The following is a 22,315-nucleotide window of genomic DNA, read 5'->3' on the forward strand; positions in this document are numbered from 1 at the left end:
TTATTTTTCAAAATTGCTCAACCCTATAGTCTTGAGTGATACCTGTTTTTTCCTCTCTCTGCTGCTCGAGTACACTTTTTCGTGCATGTGTAGGTTGAAAGTTTAAAAAAAAAATCCCCTGTAATACAAAAGAAAAAGACAAGCAGATAAATATGACATAAAAAATGAGTGTGAATGTTAAAAGTGTTGCGTTTTTTCCACACAATTTTGCCGATTTCCCCCCTCACAAATATGAGGAAAAAAAATTAATACAAAAACATGATCTTGAATCTTGTAAGTGAAACCTTTTTTTTCCGCACAAATGTGCCGCTCTCGCGCTCTCGCACGCTGTAGCCGAGTCGCGCTCGTGCATCTGCCTCCTAGTGTGACTGTGTGTGTGTGTTTTGTGTCTGTGGGAGTAGAGGAGGAGGATGGGAGAGAGGGGTGGGGGGGGGGGGGGTGAGCTGGGTCGATGGGAGGGGAAGGGGAGGGCGGCTGTTGATGTGCAAATGTGCATCATGTTGAAGGGCTGTGAATGGGGAGGTGTGACGTAAAAAGAGACCCGAGCGCAGGTGCTTATCTCGAGGCTGTCAAAGGCACAGTATGTCATATTCCCGGGGACTACCTTTCAAAGCCGCAGCACCAGCGCCAGCCGCCGACACCGCCATCGCCGCCGCCGCCATCAGCACCGGCACACACTGGGAGGAAATCAAACTTTTGGGATCGCAGCTCTAGGTTGGTTTTCAAAGTTGTCGTGTGTGGTTTCTTGTAGTTATTTTTTATTTATTTTTTTTAACTGAGGACGGTTCGGCGCGGCGGTACGGCCGACGACGCCGAAAGCCTTTAAGCTCGCCGGGATGCTCCAAACTTGTTGTGATCTTCACGTTTTCACTAAAGTGGCGTTTTAGAGGAATTTTTTTTTTCTTCGAGCGCAGGTTTTAGACAGTTTGAGGAGAGATTAAACAGCTCAAAGTGTTGTGTGACCCCCTTTTTTCTTTTTTTCTTTTTTGATGGTCCGGATAGCATGAGATGGTGTAGATTAGAATTCGCCGGTTTGTAAGCTTGTCTTAGAGGAACACATGTCGGTATTGTGCGCGCAGACAAAAGCATTGTCGCGGCTCGCCTGTGGCTTTGACAGTGACAGCTGTACATACAAGACCAATGAGCACCCGCTGACGCACTTAAACATGGCTTGTGTCTTCTATTTGAACAGCGTTCATTACACCGCCCCCCCCCCCCCCCTTCCCCTCGTCTAAGATTTGAAAACTTGTGTTTTCATGTCAAATCATCAAGATCATACCCCTTCCAGTCGGGACTTGTGGTGAAAGTTTGCCAAAGTAACACTTTGGCGTTTCACGTGGGCGTAGTTTGAAAGCAAAGCAAAGCACTTGACAGTCTCTCCAGCAACTATTGGTTTAGCAGAACGGACGCCGTTTTAGTAAAGTTCATCATTTACCAGATAAGAGACGGGAGGCGCATTCAGGATTCTGAAAATCCGCTTGGATGATTACAAAAAGGGGGTTTGCGGCGTAGGTATTTATTTTTGAAACTTGGAATATTTTAATCAGGGATAAATTCATTTGAAAGGTCTACAAAAAAAGTAGTAAAATAGTTGAGTGTGATACTGACTTTGTATAAATCCCACTTGGATTTTCGCTTACACAGTAAATTTTGTGGAAGAGAGTAAAATACTAAAAAAGATAAACAACAATAATAAGAAGAAAAAAAAACACTCAACAGTTGAGGAACGATCCCACAACCATCAGCATGGAAGACAGCCACTCTACCACTTGAGCTATGCGAGACTTATTGTTAGTTAACATATTGCTGGCTTGTCCAAAAGGAGACCAAAAATGGAGGTACGAGGATTCCGCCTGACACCTGCGATATATTGACACCGAGCAGGAGTGGAAAGGGTCAGTGGTTAGATTGGTTGCCTCCCACCCTGAACTGTTGAGTGTTTTTGTTTGTTTCTGAATATTTTACTCTCTCCAGAGAATAAATAAGTTTACTCTGTTGAGACAGGGACTGAATATAGTCTTTTTCAGAGTAAAATTTACTTTACACAAATTTGTTATCTGGCCTGCGGAATACAAGTCGTACATATATTAAAGTGAAAAGTAACTGTCCAGAAGTATATATTAAGTATGCTGTTCCTCAACTTTGTTGCCAGAGATTACAGGAAAAGTTCCTCCTCTTTACTTCAATTACACAAGCAGCATCGAGTCTGTGTGTGTGTGTGTGTGTGTGTGTGTGTGTGTGTGGGTGTGTGTGTGTGTGTAGTAAAACAGTGATAAGTAAGAAGCATTATCCCCCCCCCCCCCGCCCCTCTTTAAAGTGCAGGCGAGTCGGTTGCTACACAACGTGTCCATGTGACCTGCGCTCGCCTGCAGGAACTGTCCATGGTACCCTGCTGCCATCCCTCCAAATAAAAAGGGCCGCAAATAAAGGCAATCCGACACTTTTACGACCCTCTAAAAATATCACCGTCAATATTTTTTTGCTTGACTCTACACAAAAGCTAATGAAAAGATGAGGGACATTGCGTTACCTGTCCCGACCCCCCCCCCCCCCCCTCGTCAACCAGCCCTGGCCACCCACTCAAACTTCACTTGGTTAATCCAGGAAAATGAATTATGTGGATTTAATTCAACGAGGTCTGAGAAATGATCCATCTGCTGTCGAGCAGCTGGCCAAAGGATAAATGTAATTAATGACTTAACTTTTGATCAGTATTCCACACAAAGAGTTGTTTGCGTGGTGGTCCCGCAGGGAGGGGGGGGGGGGGGGGCAAACAAAACAAGGCGATAGTGTCATTGTGTGTTTCGTTCCGTAATTAATGTTAGGAGCAAGTTTTTGCACCTGTCAAGTTTTGTTTTTCAAATGATATTGTTTGTACTGATGTACACTGAAAAAATGGGGAGTGATATTTTCTTGAAAAAGCTTCGTAAAGGTTGACGCACTCAGAAATTCGAAGTAATTTTACAAAACGTTTAACTAGAATTTCTGATGTGAAAAAAACATGACTAGATTTTTTCAAGTACATCGAACCCATTTTTTTTCTGTGCACGTCGCTTATCGTGAATTTTGTTGTCGTATCATTTCTCAGCAGCACAATAACGATTGCAATTCAAAAACAATCAAGTAATATTAATCATCAATGTGGCAATTTTTGATGAAATGATTTTTGAAGCAAAACTGTGCACATTTTATTATTATTACTTAAATCAATTAAAATTATGTATGTCCTCAATATGGTACTGTAGGAAAATGTACAAAAAAAATATGCTACTCATTTCAAACTATTGGAAAAAAATGTTTTGTTTAGTACATGTTTAATGAAATAATTATTGTTTATATTTACATATATACGTATATATACATATATAGCTATATATGTGTATATATGTATATATACGTGTGTATGTGTGTTGATATATATATATATATATATATATATATATATATATATATATATATATATATATATATATACACACGTATAAAAAAAAACACTTAAGATATCTAAAAATCTTCAGCCTAGAGTATTCCGGTTATGTAAAATGACATGCAAGAAAATAAGCTTTTTGAGTGACATGGCAAAAAAAAAAAAAAACCTGATGAAATCCATATTTCCCATTGCTGCACGGCCTTGTTTTTTTTTTGGCCTAAATATACATCCCAATGTACCTTGATGGCAGCGTACCTCATTGGCTGCGCTCCGGCTCAGTTGGCCTAACTATAAAGCATCTGCTTATACCCTTGTGGGCTGGGAAGAATTAGGATTTATGAATTTATTTCCTCTGTTGTATTGTTTAAACAGCTTTGGTTTAGTTTTGATCCCTTCCTCTCGCCTTTGAGGCCATTCCACGGTGTCAGCTGTTGACTGATAGTAAGAGAACTGCCTCACAGTGTGAATGAAAGAAAACTAGCGGTTGGTAAACACTGATAAGGGATAAATAGAAAGCGGTCAGGCAGAGATAGTTCTGTGGGAGCCCAGATTGTGTGCGGTCTGTTAAAATGAGATTCGGAGCCTGTCCTTTTTATTCTCGCCCCCCCTCCCTTCCTTCCCCGGTGCACCGTTTGTCTGGAAAATCTCCAGTGACCAGGCTCGCCAATCCCAGGCTGCGCCATTCTCTTCTTCTATTTGTTTTCTCTCCCAACGAGGGTCAAGTTGGCCAATAGACACGTCCCCGATGCTTATGGACAGCTGTCATGACTTCAAGTGCTTACGCTCGGTACATTTTTTATTTTTTTTTATGTATGCGCTTTCAGGCAGAACTGTCAGAAATGACTTACAAAGTCATCGCTTGAAGTTACATTTTAGCATCGGTGTATCGGGAGCTCAATATTGTTCGTGTCGTGTAGAAAAATGCACTTCACTTCAAGGCATGTCCGAATTCGGATACAATTTAACGCCTCTTCTTGACTAAATTTGTCCACTAGGGCTTGGACTCAAGATTATATAAGCAACTTTCAGATACTACGCGGAATATGTTTGAGGTATCTGCAAGGTGTGAGGAGGCAAAATTGTAGCTTTTTAAGACCTCTCCTCCAATAAATGTAAACAAATAAATGTGGGCCATATGGGGTCAACATTATACCACAATATTTCGCTTTTAAATATACATAGAGTATCAAACATAATTTTTCAGCAGGGTATTTGCAGGTTTAACGATGCAAAATGTAGCATAACATTTGGATGTTTGATACCTCTCCTTCGCTAAATGTGACCATCAGGAAAGAGTGGGGCCACATGGGATAGATATGATGTCAATATTTTTCATGTTTTGTATGACATTTATTTATTTATTTATTTATTTGCAGCAGGTTAGACTCTTTGAATCAAAGTCAAGACCTCTCCTTCATTAAACGTGACCGCTGTGCGGTCTCAAGTTTTCAAAGCATTATGCCGACCACGAAAAGGCAGTTCAATATTATATCACTTATTTTTTTTTTTTTTTGCATACACTGTATGAAACATTTTTACCGCAAATTTAAGACCTCTCTTTCAGTTAATACAACAGAGTAACTAAATATTACAATCCACATTGCTCTACAAATACTTTCCCACAATATTTTTCGTATACTGTATGAATCTTGAATGAAATTTGCAGGTTTAAGCAATCCAAATGTAAATTTAAGACCTCTCCTTCACTAAATGTGACCCCGAAGTGTGACTGGGCCATATGGGCTCAAATTTAAACCTCGCATCCATAAAACATCACCACTAAAAGTAATATCACAATATTTTGATTGTACGGTATCAAACATTTTTACACGTCAGGTTAATTAAAGGAAGCAAAATGTAAGACTTTTAAAGCTTTTTTTTTTATCAGATTTAAGACTTCTTCAGTAAATGTGAGCACACAGAGCGGACTAAAGATTACATCCAAATACTACCCAACTATATTTTTTCATATACTTTATGAATGATTTTCACAGTAGCGTATCTGCAGGTTTAAGCAAGCCAAATTCAAATTGAAGACCTCCCCTTTACTAAACGTGATCACTCGACTCAGTAACTCCACCGTCATATTTTAAGAAATGTATATCCATGATACATTTTGACAGCACGGTCAAACCTGAGGCCTCGTGGGCTCAATATTATATCTCAATATTTTGTGATAACATTTGCCGTATATATTTAAGCGCAATTAAAGCCTGTACTTTTGAAAAACAAAGATAAGGCATTTTAAAGGACACACTAAAGCGTGAATACAATATTTAAAAAATGTTTTTTTATGATTATTGAAAGTTCTGAGCTGAGTCTCTGCCCATCCAATCTCTTATCGTATGCGACTGCTTCGTTAATGACACACCCCGAAGTAATTATTCTATTCAGGTGCAGTCTGTTGTCATCCCTTTAGACATTTTTGGGTGAAAATGTGTGTGTGATGAAAAAGACCTTTCCTTGAGGAGCACCATGTGGTGTATTTACACAGAACATAATTCAGGCCATTGTAGCCCAGCAGCTAATGAGATTGGTTGTTAAGTGAATGACACAAAGGCTAAAAAAAAAAAAGGAAAAGGGAAAGGGCTCCGTGTTTTGGGTGACACACACACACACACACACACACACACTCTCCCAGCAGTGTGGCGGACGAGCCCACCTCATTGCTATCCTCGTGCTCCGTCTCATCTAGCGTGTCACCATGAGATGCACAACAAAGGCTCATGAGAGAAGGGTAAGTTGAGCTTGCCGTTCAGACACGTTTGTGCTTGGGGTGGGGGGGGGGGGCATGATCGGTGGACGGGAGCAGATTGGAGATTGGTCAGTCTCAGTCGTGCTCAGAATCGAAGCGATGCTTTCACTTTGGGAGATTTGATGGCAGTTTTCAGTGAAGCATTGGTTTGTGTGTGTCAGAGGTGCACAGTTGAGCCGTTTAGTTTAGTGGTGTGCAAGGCTGCAAGGTTTGGGATAGAGCTGATGTCAAGCAGGGTTAGATTAGTTTGGGATTTATCAGTATAGTTGTTTTAGTTCATTTGGATTTTTTTTTTTATTCAGTTAGTTTTAATTAGTTTCTAGAGCAAGTTTGTTTAGTTTTCGTTTTTTTTTTTAATGCTTTGTTTTGAGTTGAGTTTTTAATATTTTTAGTATTAGTTTTAGTTTTGTTTTTTAATGGAGTATTTGTTGAGTAAAAAACTTTTTTTTTTTTTTAAAAGGGTCACTAACTATCGTGTCATAAAGTGAATCCCAAACAAAGTTCTGTACGTTCATAACAGTTATACCAAAAGGAATAGGTTTCAAATCAACCGAAAAAGCTCACGCATGCTATTAATTGACAACGACAAAAACAAAGGACATCATTTTGCTATGATTTAAATTTGAATTAAAGTTAGTTTTATAAACGTAAAATATAGTTTCAATTAGTCATTGCTTTTTCAAAGTCACTCTTGTTTTTAGTTTACTTTGTTAATTAACATGTTTTTTTCAATTTTAGCTTTAGTTATTTCATTAGTTTTCATTTACTATAACAAGTTCCAACATTGACGCCAAATCAATGCAGGACCAGTAAATACGAATACGTTTTAGTAATGAAAGTGATGACATCATCAAATCGCTAAATCTGTCTGAATTTTCATGACCTTTTTCCTTTTGGATTATTCGTTAGTTAAAACCCAGGATAAAGTTTAGAGTTAAATAGAACATATTATATTTTTCCATATACAATACGGTATTGTCATATCTGGATTTTTTGAAGTTTTCACTACAATACGCCCCCCCCCCCCCTTTGTTTTATTTTTTATTATTGCATTTGTTTTCTAGATTTTCCCTCTGAAATGAAATTAGCATTCCACATATTAATGAAAAAAAATGTGTGCTCAGGAAATACAATACATTACAAGAATAAAACATCATTCTTCCTCTTTATTGCACTTAAAAAAAAAAGAAGAAGAGGATAATAAAATAATTGACAAACTTGCCCTGTGACTGGCTGGCGATCAGTCCAAGGGTGTACCTGCCTCTTAATCAAAGTCAGCTGGGATAGGCTCCAGCTCACCTGCAACCCCAATGAGGACAAGTCTGACACAAGTACCGGCCTATATTTAACGACACTGAAACTAAAGTATCCATCTCATCACGCTAGCATTGATATTATCGGTACTTGGATCGATCCGCTCACCAGTACCGCTTGGTTGTGTTTTGTAGCCGTTTTTAATGGCAGCAGCCGTGATGGCTGCATTACAGAATGTAAGTGCATTAGCTTATCATGCTCGGCGGTGGCACTGGAAAATGGGTTCAAGTCCATTGTGTATAGTAAAGCCTGGACTTAAGTCAAATTTACATTTTGTTCAAGATTACTCCTTTTATTGATGCCCATAATCATATTCATGGACCATCTGCTGATTTTGGCAAGCATGGATCAAACTCGCCCAAAAAGCATCCCCGCTAACCTTTTAAGTACAAAATAGTCTGGCTTAACTGTGCAGGCCCAGAAGTGTGCATATGTGTGTACGGGAGAGAGATTGTTTGGATATTGGCTGCTCGCGCCATATTTTAGTTGATCGTGATCTTCTTATCAAGATCTCCTCCGTCCTTCTTGGCGACGGACGGCGTAAAACGTCGGCCCGAGGAATCGTTTTACAGCCGTCGCCGCGGCGACGTGGCGACGCCGTCAAAACTCGAAGGCTCCGGAGTGTCATAAACACCGGCCGAGGTTTTTCTTTTTGTCCATTCTTTTGTTTCCCGACGTCTGAGCTAAGTCCCGACGTGCGCAAAACAGCAAATTCACCAGTCGGCATCCTTTGCCGCGTGAAATACTTATGTTCGACTCATTCCAAACAAAGCTTACGCAGATTGAGAATTCACATGCCAGAGGTAAATCCGAGTTAACACGGATTTATACTGGCATGAGTTAAAGGACTAGAGTTTGTAATCCAGGTGGCCAAGGGATTTTTTGCGTACAGTGGCAAAAAATCACTTAAAAGTCCCCCCAACGTTCTGAGCCACTCGGCTCAACGAGCAGACGGATCGTTCCCGATTGATGACAGCGCAACTGTGTCAACAGTGGACGGCAGCGTGTGTGACATTCGTTGCACTTGGATGGATGCACGGATGCCAACGTGCTTTGCTACTTATATTTACTCCACCGAAGGCCAAACGCGAAGTCTAAAAAGTGAATTTGGAGAATACGGTCATAACTCTTGCATACCTGGTGGCAATTTACACCGTTGCTATATATTTACATTTAAGTTGAACTTTATGCGCTTTATCAGAGGTACAACATTCAGCCTTTTTGGTGGCCCGCAAAGTTGTGGCGCCAAAAAAGGCACTGGCCCTGATTTAAAACTATACTTAAGGAAATGTATCATTTTAAACGTAGACCTATTCGTGGATGACATCATAAAGCGTGTGATAATAATAATAATAATGAATCCGATTTTTATGAGACTGTACTTGTGAGTATGTTTGTTTATTGAAAGATTGATTGATCAATTTAAGTGGATAAAACTCAAAATATTGATTTCATTGCATTTATTTATGAAATTCGTACTGGTGGCCTGGTCCAGCCAGTATTAGTGAACTTCAGGTGGCCCGAAACAGTTCCATGGTGGCCCCAGGCGATCAGGTCGAACCCTATTAACTCATTCACTGCCATTGATGGCTATAGACGTCAAAAATTCATTTGAACTATTTCTATTAGGGTTTTTTTTTCACTTTTGTTAACAAAAGTATGAAAACCTAGACATTTTTTTATTGTACATTTAGAACAGATATAAAATGTGTGATTAATCGTGAGTTAACTAGTGAAGTCATGCCTGACGCCCTTAATTTTTTATAATCTTTTCTTCTTCTTCTTCTTTTTAAAAAGTAATTTGAATTATTATTATTTTTTTAATAATCTTTTCTTTTTTTTAAAAAAATAAGAAAATTGTAATAAAAATTAGGGGCATCAGGCGATTACATTTTTTATTCATAATTAATCGCATGACTTCACTAGTTAACTTACGATTAATCACAAATTTGATATCTGTTCTAAATGTACAATATTTTCTTCCCTAGGTTTTCATACTCTTGTTAACAAAAGTGGGAAAAATGTTAAACTAATAGAAATAGTTAAAATACATTTTTGATGTATATAGCCATCAACGGCAGTGAATGAGTTAATAGCGTGATTAATCAGTGGTCTATGATTATTGACAATACAAAAAAAAAAAAGCAACAGACAAAATAAGAGTGTGTTTTCTGTTTTTCCTGCAATGTGGGGACCATTATGTTTTATGTAAGTTTTGGGACCAAAACGCAAAAGACCTAAACGGGTATATTTCACAGCTAAAAGTTGAGTGTGTTATATCTGGGGATGTAGTCAAACCACAGCAAACAGCAAAAATCGATATACAGTTGATGGCCATTAAAATACTCCATGACCTCCCCCCACATAAAAAAAATTATAAATAAAAATAAATAAGCTTTATACTGATGTTCCCTTGTTTTTCCTGTGAAGTGGAGACGTAGTTTTCGGTTTTATCAAAGATGAACGTTTTGAACAGTGTTATGTGTGTGTGAGTGTGTCTCTTGTTTTTTTACGGCAATACAGGAAGATATGTTTTACAGTACATAAGATTTGAGGACAAAAAGCAAAACAGAAAAACTGGTCCATTTTATTTATTATTATTATTTTTTTAAAGAGTGAGTTTTTATGAAAAGTTTGAGTTTTATGTTTATTATTGTAACTGTGGTAGCTACATTTTTATTTATTTTTTTTAAAGCTGTAGTCAAACCGTAAGGGGAGTATTCATATTTTCCCTGCAATGTAGGAACCCATCGTTTTTACATACCTTTTGGGGACCAAAAGCAAAAGATGTAAACTGGTAAATTTTGGGATAATTTATTTAATTGCGGGGTTGATATCATAGTTTGAAATTGTGTGTGAGGTTATGTTGTATCTTGTGTTGTTGTCAAACCCTGAAGTGCGCTTTTTTTCTTGTTTTTCCTACTCTGTTTCGGACTCATATAGTTTGAATGTAACTTTTAGGCACAAAATGCAAAATAGCTGAACTGGTACATTTTAAGGTGAAAACTCTTTGTAATGTGGCTTGCGTCAAGATTGGAATGTTATCGTTAATTTTAGCATAAAGCAAGTGGCTGCTACAACGTAGCAAGGGTTGTACTTGTACATGAAGTCAAACCCGAAGGCAATAAAAAAAAGTACCCAGATTTTTAAGTACCTTTACATTTAAAAATGTATTTTAGGGGTGCATTTTTGTAATGTATGTAGGCTAACTTAAGCTGAATTAGCTTTAGCCTAGCGCATGTTGCTCTTTAGCTTTAGCTGTAGGCAAATCAGAAAGCCTGTGGGTGTGTTTCTTGTTTTTGTAATGACCATGGGGCACATAAAAAGACACAAACTGATACATTTTAAGGTGAAGATTTGATTTAGAGCATGAAGTTTATCATTGGTGTTTGTGCGGTTATCACTAGCTTTAGCATGAAGCAAGTAGCTGCAATTACAAACTTACGCCACAAGTTAAAATAGTGGTTACTTACTCGGTGAAAAGAAGCTCTCGCTCATAGAAAAGCATTGGACTTTGCAATTTGATTTGTGAGTATTATTTTGATTTCAAAATGTGATGAAATGTCATTCGACGACTCTAACAATCCTGGTTTGTATGCTAATATAAAATTTGAGAACACAATTGTACCGAATGTTTATTGACAAATAGCAAAAAAGCTAGCCTGGTACATTTATAAAGTGAATATTATTAGAGTATTGTATAATTTGGTATAGAATATGAAGTTTAGGATAGTTAGTCTTATTTTCGTTAGCTGTCAGTAGATGTTATCGATTGTAGTCAGACCAAAAGGCGTGTCTGTTTTTCCTGCAATGTGGTGACACATAAATTTGACATATCATATGGGTACAAAAAGCAAAAGAGCGAAAGTGGTACATTACATTTTTATGGTGAATTTTTGTAATGCGTTTTTATGGCATTATGGAAAACTTGTCACTTTTGGGAAAACCCTACTCCGGTACATATTAACTCATTTGCTCCCCAAAACGTATAAATACCTTCTATTTTAAATATTACCATGCTCCCAAATACATATTTATACGTTTATTTTTAATTTTTATTTTTTTATGCTAGCGCATACAGAAGGCTTTGATGCAGCGTCTGAACTGAAGAGAATGCTTGAAGCAATGGTACTTATTACAAAAACGGCCAGCAGGTGGCAGCTAAGTATAAGAGATCAAGCAGGGCCATGTTGCAAAAAGCTCTTTCCCCCACTGTTTTAAACAGATTTGTGAATAATGCCGAAACTTAACTATATTCTAATGCTAATTGATGCGAAACGGAAATAGATCGAAATATACTTTCTCAAATCTTTCTTTTGGTCGGTTCCAGAACACAATATTCTGTGGGCCTTGCAAAATCAGTCAAAATCCAGTAAAACAGCCGGGAGCGAAGGGGGTTGCTTCAGTAAAAATGACTGGGAGTGAATGAGTTAAGAAGAAGACTTGTGAAGCGTGTGAAGTTTAAGATTGAAGTTGCGGTTAAAGTTAACTTTAGCATGTTATGAGAGTGTTGTCATTTTCTTGTTTGACCAATTACGTGAGGACATTTCAGTTGATGTACTTTTTGAGGTCAAAAAGCAAAAGAAACAAAAGTTTTCAAATTGAGGGTGATTTTTTCCTCCTTTTTTTTTTTGCTTCCCGTTGTTCCCGCAATATTTCTAAAGTGTTGTATTTGAGGATTAAGACCGTTTCTAAAGTGGGTCAATGGCTCCGATCTTAAATGAGTATAAGGTCAGTGGGCGGGGTTGTGATTGGCTTGAGCTAACTCTACGGTTGAGGTTATGATCAGTCTCCAGGGCGTAAACATACATCAACATGGTGTGTGTGTGCGCGCGCGCGTGTGAGAGCTAGAGTGGAGTTGTTTAATGACATGAACAGCTGACTCATTTAGAGAGTGCAGTGAAAGGTAATTAACCCTGGGAAAACTACAGCTGCCATGCGAGCTGTTCACTTCAGTGCAATCTGATTAGAAATCACTGACTCCTTTCGCAGGCAGCGTGTCCAACGTCAACTTTTCTTCTTTTTGCACGGGAGACCTGCCTTTTGTGCGGGAGAAGGATTAAGCGGAACGGTTCCTACGCACCTCCCAATTGGCGACCACCTGGTGGCATTCATGCAAAAAAAAAAAAAAAAGAAAAGGAAAGAGCCTCCTTGGGCGGGATTACGGAGCTCATTGTTGCACCGGGGGCCTGGAACTTCTTTTTCCCCGAACACCTGTCCCCAAATTAGGCAAAGCATGTTCACAACGCCATTCAAAGATTGCAACTAGCCCGAGAGCGCCTTGGCAGGCGGGTGCACCATCCACTCTGCTATTGATGCGGCGAGAAGATCCTAATTTTATTAGACTCGGCATTAATTGGATTGAAATGAGCAAATAAAATAGCAGCTCTTCACATGACAGGAGAACTAAAAGCAAGCGAAAATGTGGTAAAAAAAAAGCAGCAATTGGCTCTCTGATGTCGGAAGAAACGTTCTGGACTGGGCGCCGCCCGTGTGGTCCGCCTCCAGATGAACTCAATTTAGAGGGACTGACTTTGGAACGCCATGACAAGATTGCCCAAAAATCAGCGCGGCAAAGGTGTCACCATCTGACTCTTTCATTGGGACGCTTGCTAACTGGCTCCAATAACAAGTTTCCCCTGTAGTTATGCCATCATAGCGAATCATTGAAGCCGTCGTGGCGAGCCAGCCTCCTAATTGTCTGGTAAGAATTCTGGGAGCGCTGTCCTCTTATTGAAGCTTGTCTGTCTTGGAGAGGGGATAAGATAGCAAAAACGATATGAAAGTCCTCTTTGGCAGAAGGCACAAACACTTTGCGGGAGAGCTGAGAGGCTGTTCCGTTGGACGTGTCTGCTGATTTTAAGATTTAGCGACAACGACGATGTCCGTGGATCCTAAGAAATTATCCTGAAAAAAAAAAGAGACTTCATCCTTAAAGGCTCTGTTCAAAGATTTCAAAGATCACTTGGTTGGAGGGGGAAGGAATCAAAAATAGTACGTTCAAACATATCGTAATATATTGTGATATACAGTAATATTGTGCCCATATCACCCACTCCTGATGCTTGTGTTTAATGGAGGAGAGGTCTTAAATTTAATGGAAGGGGCCTTAAATGCCTTTAAAAGTTTTGCATTTGGGCTTTGTATGAAAAAATACAGACATTTGTCTTCCTATGTAAAATACTGTACACCTAATTAAAAAATTATATATATATATAAATTTTCATCGTTAACGCTCACTCCTAATTCTCATACTTAGTCAAGCAGAGGTCTTAAATTTTAAGGGGCCTTTAACTCATTCACAGCCATTGACGGCTATAGACATCAAAAATTTATTTTACCGTATTTTTCGCACACCTTCAATGAATGGCCTATTTTATTTTTATTTATTTATTAATTTTTATTTATTTTTTATTTATTTTTTAATTTGAATTTTAATTTATATTAAAAAAATAAAATAAAATGAATGGCCTATTTAAAAACAAAGCGCACTGTTGGTTTTTGAGAAAATTAAAGGCTTTTAGGTGCGCTTTAAAATGTGGAAAATACGTAATAATTTCTATTAGTTTAACATTTTTTCCCACTTTTGTTAACAAGAGTATGAAAACCTAGGAAAAAAATCTGTATATTTAGAACAGATCGAAATGTGTTCCATATCCCATAAAACACGTTTTTCTTTTATTTTCATTGAGGATCTGTGTTACTAGTACGACGGTGTATTAGGGTCATGTATGCTTTTTTTTTTTGATGGGGTATTCCGAGAAATAACTCGCAAATTTGACATTTTATAAAGTGGCAAATTTGGGACTTTATAAAGTGGCAAATGAAAAATGAAAATATTGTACATCAAATTGGAAAATAATAAATATGAGTACGTAAAGTCGGGTCAATATTGCTCAATGCTTATATTTAGTCAATGAGAGGTCTTAAATTTTAAGGGGCCTTTAGTGCCTTTAAAAGTCTTACATGTGGCTTTGTATGAAAGAAATACAGAAATATATCTTCCTATTTAAATTATTGTACACCTAATTGAAAAATAATCTATATACATAGAGTCAATATCGCTCACTTCTAATGTTAATATTTAGTGAAGGAGAGGTCCTAAATTTTAAGGGGCCTTACAAATGTCTTAAAACAAAAGTCTGAAATTGGGCTTCCCATATATTACAAAAAAATTTTTTAATTAATAATATAGTGACATAATATTGAGCTCACGCACTACTAAGTTCATGTTTAGTGAAGGAGAGGTCTTAAATTTGGTGGAAAGGGCCAAAAAAGGTGTCTGTCTTCCTTAACTCATTCACTGCCATTGATGGCTATGGACGTCAAAAATTCATTTGAACTATTTCTATTAGTTTAACATTTTTTTCCACTTTTGTTAACAAGAGTATGAAAACCTAGAAAAAATGTATTGTACATTTAAAACAGATAGCAAATTCGTGATTAATCTTGAGTCCCTAATTAAAAAGAAAAAGCAAAAAGATTATTAAAAATTAGGGGCGTCAGACGATAAAATTTTAAAATTGTAATAAATCGCATGACTTCAATAGTTAACTCACGATTAATCACAAATTTGATATCTGTTCTAAATGTACAATTAAAATAATTCTAGGTTTTCATACTCAAAAATGGAAAAAAAATTGAAATTAATAGAAATAGTTCAAATGAATTTTTGACGTTTATAGCCGTCAATGGCAGTAAATGAGTTAAACGTGCAGATAACCTGCTGTTTACTGTTCCATACAGTGTTTTTTATTTTTTTTATATGACTGGGAAATATTGTGATATAATATTGAGCCCCCGTCCTACACTCCTCGTGCTTACAATTAGTGATGGCGAGGTCTTAAATGATGTCTTTAAGTTTTGTATCATATACTGTACAAAATACAATTTTTTTTATTTTATATAATATTGAGCCATGTCACTCAACATAATTCTCATATTTAAAGAAGGTGAGGTCTTAAATCTGTTCAAAAGGCCCCAAAAGTATATTAAAGGACTGTAATTAAAAAATAAAAAATAAACATTATTAAAAATTTAAGAGATAAAACTTTCAGTTGCAGTGCCAATTTTCTGCCACAATTGAAATAAGTAATACATTTAAAAAGACAATGACATAAATACGAGAATCATTTCTACAGGGTAGCTCTCTCGCCGTCAAAAAAAAAAAAACCCAACTTGTTTATACTCCGTGAACAGAAGTTGATTTTAATCTCGGCGCCGAGCTTCATTTGCTCCCCAGCGAACCATTTGCATGTCAATGAAAAATGGCAAAAGCAATCACTTGTTCGTTGAATCCAATTTGACCACCGGTAGAAAAAAAACAAGGCGTGTGTGATCACTTTGCAGCTCGCTGACCTTTTGCTGCCGTCACACAAACTTTATATTTGCCTTGTGGGTGGAAATCAGTGATTGTATTAACAGCATACAGTGATTAGGAAATCATCTATAGTGTGGAAATAATGAAATAGCAAAATATATACCCGTTGTTTTGCGGTTGTGAAATAAAACATTTCAATGATTATTGCTTGCGACGCAATGGCTTGACTTATCAATATCAGTTGAGAATTGTAATAAATCACTTTGTCATTATATTAAATTAGAAAACCATTTCCTTTAATGTCTAATTGATATCAAAGACCATCTGTCTTTGAAATCATATACGGTGCTTCCACCATCTGTCGTTAAATGAGAAAGAGAGCACCCAGCATTAGGAAGTGCTTTAATGCCGACTCTTTCAAACTCAGTGTGTTCTTGAAAAACCCGATTCACCTTTTTATACTCAAAATAAACCACCAAATCATACAGAGTTTGCTGTAAATAAATAAATAAATAAATAAAACTATCATTTGACTTCTTCAAGAAATTTTCATGTGCTTTACTATTTTTTCATTCGTTTAATAACGAGTATATTGGAAAATTCAGAGTAACAATAATGATTTTATTTGAGCATGAAAGCATTTTGGTAATGGTAAAAAAAAAAACTTTTGCAAAAATCTTACATTTACTTGTAATTTCCATCAATAATCGCATGGCACAGCAAAAAATTAGCTCTACATTTATCCTAAATATTGAACATGTTTTACACTTTTGATTTCCAAGCAAAATCAGCATCAGAAAAATCTCTTTACACATCTCGCACCGCAAGATAATCGCTCCGGGAATGTTTTTTAGACATCCGACAATCGGGCCTTTATTGAGTTTGATCAGAAGAGAGGAATAATAATCAAATGAGGGTAGATTATCGGTATATGTGAACTCTACTTAATGTTATTAACACAAGGTATAATTATCCTGTGGTATCAAGTGTGTGACTGGATTGGCATGTCTGAGCAATCGCTTGGAGACATTTGATAATCGAGCCTATAATGGCATCGATCAGAAAAGAGGAACGATTCTCAGATTAGATCATCGGTCAGATTATCGGTATGTGTGTACCCCATTTAACGTTTATGATTGTCAGCTGCAACTGTTCTTCTGAGCAGAATGAGGAGGAAAAAAATCACTCTACACCACAGGATAATCGGTCTGGATCATCTTTTACACACACCTGACAATCTGGCCTCTTCAGACTTTGATCAGAAGAGAAGGAAAATGCTCTAATTAGGTCAAATTTACAGTATGTGTGTACTCCCTTTAGCATTTTCCAATTGTCAGCATCAGCCGTTTTTCTGAGCAGATTGGAGAGGAAATAATCCTACTTAGTAGGGGTGTGCCAAAAAATCGATTCTCATAAGAATCGCGATTCTCATTTAGTACAAATTCAGAATCGATTTTAAATGTCCCAAAATCGATTTTATTTGTATTGTCTTTATACTGTCTTGACTTTGTGTGCCTTTATTTGGAGCGCTGTTCATGTGGCCACTTAGGGGCAGTGTGGTTCCACGCGGTCTAATACACTGTTAAGTTGTAGCCACATTACAGAGTAGAAGGAAAAAGTCACCATCAATTTATTCCAATAAAAAAAATAATTTTTGCAGCGTGGAGCCGTTCTTTTGAGTGATAAAAGTGCCGCGAGTAGCGCGTTTATTAGCATTAGCGTGTCAGACTGGAGTAGCTCATTACGATTCCTTGCACAGCTATAGATTGAAGCAAAAATCATTGTCAATCAAATCATTTTGAATCAAAAATCATTCTTGATCGAAAATCGATTCTGAATCGAATCGCAGACCCAAAAATCGGAATCGAATCGCGAGACATTCAAAGATTCCCACCCCTAATACTTAGCACACCCCACACCACACGATAACCGTTTTGCATAACCTATTAGAGCTGTCCGGCAATTGTACCTTTAATGACTTTGAGCAGAAATGATTCATAATGTTCAAATAAATCCGAAATATTAGTACAGTATGTGTGTGTAACTTGCTAACATTTCTGATTGCCAGCCACAAGATGATCCATGATTATCGGTCTGGATAATCCTTTAGAGACATCTGACAATTTAGACAACCTGATTTATATCGTAAAAAAGGAATCATGCTCAAATTATCGGAATGGGTGTACTCCGCTCGGCGTGAGCAGAAGGTTGATAGAAAAATGACCGGTACTCTCAGCACACCCCACACCACATTATAATCGGTACAGATTATCATTTAGAGACATCAAATGATAAGTTGATTAGAAGGAGGCTAAAAAATCGGCGTTTATTATCAGCGTGTGTGTACCCATGAACATTGACACGACCCTGACCGATTTCCGAGTAGCTTGGTGAGAAAAAAAATCACAAACGCAGGATAATCTCTTTGAGACCTCAACAATTGTTCTTTTTCTGACTTTGATCAAAAGGTAGAGACGTTTTTAACTCGATGTGTAAACGCAATCGACGCCCCGGGGAAAGCACGAAGGATAATCGTTTTATTGACTTTAATCGAAAGAGGGTAAAAAAATACTAGAATTGGTCATTAGCATTATCGTATCGTAATGATAAGCTACATGGTCAAATGTTGTCCCGCCCCCCCGCCGTGGAAACTTTCCGTGTCGAAATGCGATCAAGCCACCCGTGTGGCCAAACATTCATTACAAGAAAATATGAAAGTAAAAGCGTCTATCTCTCGCCCTTTATTACACATAAACAGAAACACTTAGCATGTAAAATTAATGTGAAAATTATTCCCGGGGTAAACTATAAACACACACAAGTTACCCTCTGCACGTTTCCGCCCTTCTTCTCCCCCCCCTCCCCCCCCCCCCCTGCTCCTTCCTCCCCTAGATCAGAGTGTAATTGCCAGTAATCAGGTCTGTTTGCCGCTGATAAAACCACTCTGAATGCGAGGAAGCCTCTTTGTGTGATGACTCAATTATGCCAGAAGTGGCTCATCAAACCTGGCCCATCAGCTGCTTTAATAAATAAGGAGGAAAACTTGCTGCGGGCGCATTATAATTCCATTCATTCCATAATTAAATCCATTCCCCCCGTTTTTTAACCCCTCACGCTCGCCGTGTTTCTAGACGGGGGAAACAAAAACAAGTAGGGAAAGAGAGAGGGGGAGGGGGGCTTTGGGGGGGGGGGGGTTGTATACCAGACAGTGACCTTGCACAGGGCGCCCATCCGCTGCCTATAATTCACAATGATACTGCTGAAGTGAGGTTAAGAGAAGGAGGCTCCCGAGCACGGTTGTTTCCACGCCGCAATTGTATTCAAATCTCATCACGGACGGACGGCCGCCGCGCTGACATTTGGAAATCTTACTCTGGTCTAATCACATTTGAATGCAAACAACGCCACGTCCTGCCAATCCTGTTGTCCCTGCTCTCGTTGCCTGAAAGCAATAAAAAAAAAAGAAAGAAAGAAAGAGAAAAAAAAAAAAACGCTTCGGAGTTGTGGCTATGCTCCATCACAATAGCCACTGTGTTAATTACGCCATGAGAGCCAGGATAAGCAGGCCACCGAACTCAAGGTCAGCGCTGGGTATCCGCGGCAGCAGCTGCGCACTCCAGTCACAACAAGAGCAATAATAATAATAACAATAATAATAATAATACAAATAGTAATAATAATTAGGGCTGGGTTTAAAAAATAATAATCAAATAATCGATATAGAATCGATTTTCTTTTTCGAGCTTGTTATGATTCATAAAACCATGAAACAATTATTTTAATATTTCTTTTTCTCATAAATTCAAATTTTTTTTGAAGGCCAAATTTACTGACTGTTTTCTTGAAATTTACTGTTCACATGAATTTAAATGTGTTTTCTTATATTTATGAAAAACCGGACTTAATGCACTTAAGACAATTCAGAATCAGTTTTAATTTATGTATATTTTTGAATAAATAATCAATATCGGATTGAAGTGAAATGGATCAACTCAAGTCAGGAACAATCGAAATTGAATCGAACTGAACTCTTGTGAATCGAAATCGAATTGATTGAGGAAACTAAAATCGATACCCAGCCCTATAATAATAATAATAATAATAATAATAATAATAATAATAAAGACAACAAATAGGACTGGGTTAAAAAAAAAATCAAAAAATCGATATAGAATTGATTTCCCTTTTCGAGCCTGATATCGATTCATAAAACCATGAATCAGTTATTTTAATATCTCTTTTTCAGAATTCACAATTCTGAATCTTTTTTAAATTGATATATAATTCTAAAATAATTAATCAATATCGGATTAAAGTGAAGTGGATCGAATCGAATCGGGGAAAAAAAAAAAACTAAATCGAACCGAACTGAACTTTTGTGAATTGAAATCGAATCAATTGAGGAATTTAGAATCGATACCCAGCCCTAATAATAATAATAATAATAATAATAATAGGACACAAACAAGACAAACAACACTCGCTATTTCACTCCTCGCAGCATCTCGGATGTGGTGCTAATGGTGCGAGTCCATGGTTATTCATGACCGCCGGACCCCAACAACCACCCCCCCCCCCCCTCCGACCCATCTCCCCAGGCGCGGCCCGTTCGCCCCTCTGTGCTGGGAATGCTAGCAGATGGGGTTAAGGCAGGGGAGGGGGTTGCAAGGGTGGGGGGGGGTCTCAAGGATAGTGAGCAGCCAGATTAACACAGAGAAGATCGGCCGGCGAGACTCTCGCGCCGAGGGCGGGGCCCCAAAGTGTCCTCGGAGGAGCGTCATTTGTCTACATAAGGGAGGGGGTGGTGGGGTGGGGGGAAGGGCGCATAAATATGATTCAGCAGATGATGAACCAACTCAAATAGTCATGAGTCCTTTTTCATATGCTAATGAATCCACAGTGAATACCCCTCCCTCCATCCTTGAATCCCGCCCACCCTCCAGACCATCCTTTTTTCTTTTTTTTTTGTCATCCCCCCCCCCGTCTGTGAGCTATAATTAAGATGTGTTTTGTTTTTTTTCTCCACCCAAAGCTAACATAAATAAATAATTCCATAATAAGATCTGTGAAGTGAGCAGGACTGAATGTTGCCATTGTGCTCCCGCGTGTTTTCCCTCTTGGATGTTTTGTATTAATTAGAAGCGAGCAATCTGATCCCTGTCGCGCAATCAATTTGCATCGGGTTCCTGTGCACATACACGTCATTTACACCGTCGCCCACGTTGCTGGATATATATATATATAAAAAAAAAAATATATATATATATATATATATATATATATATATTGCTGCGAAATCCTTGTACCTCCAAAATCACCACGTTTGTTCAACCATTAACATTATATCATCAAATATATACACACATATATATATATATATATTTATATATATATATATATATATATACATATATATATACATATATATATACATATATATATATATATATATATATATACATATATATATACATATATATATATATATATATATATATATATATATATATACATATATATATACATATATATATACATATATATATATATATATATATATATATATATATATATATACATATATATATACATATATATATATATATATATATATATATATATATATATATATACATATATATATATATATATATATATATACATATATATATACATATATATATATATATATATATATATATATATATATATATACATATATATATATATATATATATATATATATATATATATATATATATATATATATATATATATATATATATATATATATATATATATATATATATATATATATATATATATATATATATATATGTGGCTGCCATATTAATGTCAATAATGTATGTGCTTTCTAATGCAGGGAATGAAGCAGATGATCATTTCCTGAGAGACAAGATAAGCGTTGATAAGGCCGAGCGGCGTGAAGCGGGCATCGTTCCCAACACGGCGCCTTCCGAGCAACAATCAAAGGTAAATCAAAATAGCATAGAAATAAGAAATGAAAACTGCTTTTTGGAGTTGTTGACATTTAAGGATTTGGAAATGCTGACGTTGCTTTCTCTATTTTATTGAGACTGCATTATTGGTGTGGTGTCTTCATTTGATTTTTTTTTTTAAAACACTTTTAGTTTTATCATCATTGTAGCTATGGTGCTCATGCTTGATTTGATAATTGTGTATCTCTTCATATACTGTATATGAAGGGTTTGGGTTGGTTTGAAAGCTGCTTTGGAGGATAAAATTATTTTGATAAAACACACAAAATTTTAACTTTTGATATTGTGACCTATTTGACATTTTGTATAAAACAAATACAAACATTTGCATAAAATGTGCAAACTTGGTCTTCTAAGATGGTGGCCATTTTAAACTTGATTACAAAAATCAACAGATTCTTCTTATTTGTTTAGAAGAGCCTGTTGTGTTGTCATAATTGTACAATTTTAATGCTTTTAAGTTTAATGGATCCTAG

The 22,315-nt window shown here is 37.0% G+C and overlaps 1 protein-coding gene across 1 annotated transcript in view; it reads left to right on the forward strand.

The window, feature by feature from the left end:
• st18 (ST18 C2H2C-type zinc finger transcription factor) overlaps positions 1-22,315 on the forward strand; it is a 78,405-nt gene that overhangs the window by 9,798 nt on the left and 46,292 nt on the right. The window contains exons 5-6 of the mRNA XM_086090064.1: positions 538-714; positions 21,704-21,813. Of these exons, the coding sequence (XP_085946190.1) occupies positions 538-714; positions 21,704-21,813 (287 nt within the window). The remainder of the gene's footprint in view (positions 1-537; positions 715-21,703; positions 21,814-22,315) is intronic.

The sequence above is a fragment of the Leptonotus elevatus genome, chromosome 1 (genome assembly GCF_054856555.1).
Source record: "Leptonotus elevatus isolate MCC_2025b chromosome 1, RoL_Lele_1.0, whole genome shotgun sequence".
Lineage (NCBI taxonomy): Eukaryota > Metazoa > Chordata > Actinopteri > Syngnathiformes > Syngnathidae > Leptonotus > Leptonotus elevatus.